The sequence below is a fragment of the Sphaeroforma arctica genome (assembly GCF_001186125.1).
Source record: "Sphaeroforma arctica JP610 unplaced genomic scaffold supercont1.232, whole genome shotgun sequence".
NCBI classification, from domain to species: Eukaryota; class Ichthyosporea; order Ichthyophonida; genus Sphaeroforma; species Sphaeroforma arctica.
Window position 1 is genome coordinate 23,827 of NW_014040326.1, and position 3,708 is coordinate 27,534.

Consider the following 3,708-nt stretch of genomic DNA (forward strand, 5'->3'; position numbering starts at 1 on the left):
GTGTGTGTGTGTGTCTGTGCGTGTGTTTGTGTGTGTGTGTCTCTCTGTCTCTCTTTGGGTGTGTGTATGTATGTGTGTGTGTCTGTGTGTGTCTGTGTGTGTCTGTGTTTGTTCGTATGTGTGGTTATGTCTGTGTGTGCATATGGGTGAGTATTAGTAATATACTTGTACAAACCAACCAACTAACCTACACATATATGACTGTCTGGAAGCAGCTGGCTGAGCAGCTGGCTGTGTGCTTTTTGGAATTCGAGATGCCGTAACCGTCACAATTCTCTTTCTAGTTTATTCTTTCCACAATACATTAACTGATCTATGCTGTCCCCAATATTCTTACTCCTGTATTCTATTTTTCATTATCTAGCTCACCTTTGTTGTCTACAATAATCTCGCTCGTTCTTTCTGTACTCGATTTACTAAGTGACCTATGTTGTCCACAATAGTCTTACTCATCAATTCTGTACTCGGCACACTACTGATCTATCTCGTCCCAGTATTCTTACCCGTGTATTCTATTCTCATTATACTAATCACCTATGTTGTCCCCAATACTCTTACTCGTATATTCTGTTAATATACCAACTGACCTGTGTTGTCCCCAATACTCCTACTAGTCTATTCTATACTCAATATACTAACAGACTTGTCTCGTCCCGATACTCTTAACTCCTCGCACTCGCCGAGAAGATCTACGACCCAGTGTCGCAGCGTGCGAAACCGCTGAATGCCTTTACAAAGACAGACACATTCACCTACAACGACGTGGCGCATCTGATTGGCCCGTAAGTACATGTGTGCACATTCAGGTGTTTACATGCATGCAAATCTGTGTGCGGGTGTATCTATTATAACTATGTACATGTAGAAGTGTACACATATATCTACGTCGAGGTGTGTTTAGCACATGTGTGCACTTGCAAATCTTGTGTGCACTTGCAAATCTTCACATGCATGTAAATCTATGTACGGGTGTGTCTGGTATATCTATGTACATGTAGGCATATATACGCATACATATCCACGTAGAGGTGTGTTTAATACATGTTTACACATGCAGCTGTGCATATTCACTTCGTTTACAAATTCATATAGTTGCATGCAATGTCGCTTGGTGCCTGCACTGCTACTGATACATTTATCTAATGGGGTGTGAACCATTTTATAGAATAAAAAGTTATAAAAGTCCGCTTAAATACATTTGGTCACATGAATGTCTCCGTTATTGCTGAGAACGTATTGACTGCGAATGCCAATACCAAAACTAACGCATTCACATCGAGGATCTGGCATATATAGCAGCCTGTGACTCTATATCCTCAGCATTTAACACAGATTAACTCAGCTGGGTGCTAAAAGTCCCTACACACACCGTGTGTATGTGTGCAGGTACTAGCTGAACGTATGCATCCGCGCCTACCGCAGTGTACAGTAAAACGTGCGCACGTGTATGTACGTTTTCATGCGAACGTTCGAACTTCGTTGCTACTTATGCTCGCTTCACTACGCGCGCCCATGAAGTTGTGGCAACGTTTGCTGAATGGTGTAGACTAGTTGTTCATCTGGAGTGGAAGACTTTTTGATCCCAAGTACTGGAAGTCTTATCTCATGACTGGATAACTGTGCTATATATCATAGGCTTGAAACTTATCTATGTATAAATGTTTGGAAGACATGCGACGCATTTCGTGAAATTGATTTTCAATGTCAGTGTCTGTACATTCTAAACGGTTTGCATATCGCATCATATCTGGCGGTCCTAGTCACCCAACACACATACAAATTCTTGTTCTATTTTAGAATAATTTGGGTTTTAGGGGTTTAGTCTTAGAAAATCTACAACTTTTTGTTTACACAATACAAACATATACAAACATACCAACGCTTGTTATATGACTCAACGTTGACCGCAGGCATTTCGGCGATCAAAACGCCCATGGAGTGGCTACAGGTATCCTGCACCCAATCACGCTCGAGCGATACACAAAGGAGGTACGGGTATGCTATGAGTATGTTTACACGCGCACACACACAAACTAAGTAAGGGTATGTCATGAGTATGTACACGCATACACACGCAAATGAGGTAGGGATATTGACATACATCGACTTCTAAAATGAAGTTCTAAAATGAAGTACACAGCCATGGCCTATATTCCCTATCATATCGTGTCTCGTGGGGATTCCTGCCAACGGCACGTAGTGTATTTGATCTGTAGAGTGTCGTTGTATACAATCGCGCCCACAAACTGCCGCTATTCGCTTCGTGTGTCGATGTCTTTCTCTCGGTGTGTGCTTTCGAGATACCGTGCTTGCGGTACATATGTGGTTTATTGAATTATTGAATCGCATACACACGTGCACACCATAGGAGAGTTATGGTGTGGCTACTACGCAATGACACGTATGATTGCAATACCTTCTTTAAGCCACCCTGTATAGACGTATACCTTACCCATGCACTAGCTGTTAAATCGAATCTTACAACCTATTCGATAAACTCGAGAAGATCGTTCGTGGTAAAATATCAAAGCCGTCAATATCATCTCAATGTGCTGTGCTATTCCTTCTCTTGTGCAGGCATGCAGCATAACCATCGCTGATGAGGAAGACGTACATGACAGAGAAAAAGTACCCAAATCAGTTGATGTGGCTGCAAAGGAGCTCCACAACCCGCTTACTATTACTGTAGAAAACGTACTCGATCGAGAAAACGTACCCGATTCGGTCAATGTACCATCCGTAGAAAGCCAAAAACGGTTCATAGACTGCGATCTGCTTCCCTCGCGCAAACGGCCTGCCTCAGCTTTCACCACCACTAAGCGATTGAGTCTGGACTTGACGTGAAGAGAAAACGTACACATACACATTCACATACAAATGCATATATACACACACATACACATACGTATACACATACACAAACACATACACACACATATACATATACATATACATATACACACATGGTCTGCAATCTCACCCATCAAGCGATCGAGCCAGTGTCTGCCAAGGAGATTTCGACATATTCGAAGTATGTGTAGGCAAAAAACGTATAGGTGTGCATGCACATGTACATCTTGTATTCACAACCAAATCTCAAGTGCGCCTTGACTAGAAGTAAACGAGGCATTTATGCTTGTGCGAGGTACGCGTATGATAACGCATACATAAATATATACCTACATACATACCTACATACATACATACATACATACATACATACATACATACATACATGCATACATACATACATACATACATACATACATACATACATACAAAATACATACATAACTACATACATAAATACATACCTACATTCATACTTACATACATACTCGTATACATAACGAACATTAACGAAAGAGTTGAAATAGGGCCTGAGGACTCGCCACAATGTCGAGATACGTGCAAGGCAGCCTGCTTAAATATACCACGCACATGTACACCTGGAACCCACAACCATCACGCAATTAAGGCTATAACGGACGAGAAGAGAGCAGCTCATTCGTACTTCAAGCCAGGTTCGAGTATGGTAACGCATACATACATACATACATACATACATACATACATACATACATACATACATACATACATACATACATACATACATACATACATACATACATACATACGTACATACATACATACATACATACATACATACATACATACATACATACATACATACATACATACATACAT

General features: G+C 41.0%; 1 protein-coding gene across 1 annotated transcript in view; it reads left to right on the forward strand.

Moving 5' to 3' along the window:
* SARC_04238 (hypothetical protein) overlaps nucleotides 1-2,977 on the forward strand; it is a gene marked incomplete at its 5' end in the record, with an annotated part of 7,791 nt that extends 4,814 nt beyond the window's left edge. Inside the window, 2 exons of the mRNA XM_014301934.1 lie at nucleotides 1,911-1,989; nucleotides 2,578-2,977. Of these exons, the coding sequence (XP_014157409.1) occupies nucleotides 1,911-1,989; nucleotides 2,578-2,844 (346 nt within the window). The 3' untranslated portion in view covers nucleotides 2,845-2,977. The remainder of the gene's footprint in view (nucleotides 1-1,910; nucleotides 1,990-2,577) is intronic.
* Nucleotides 2,978-3,708: the final 731 nt, after the last annotated feature.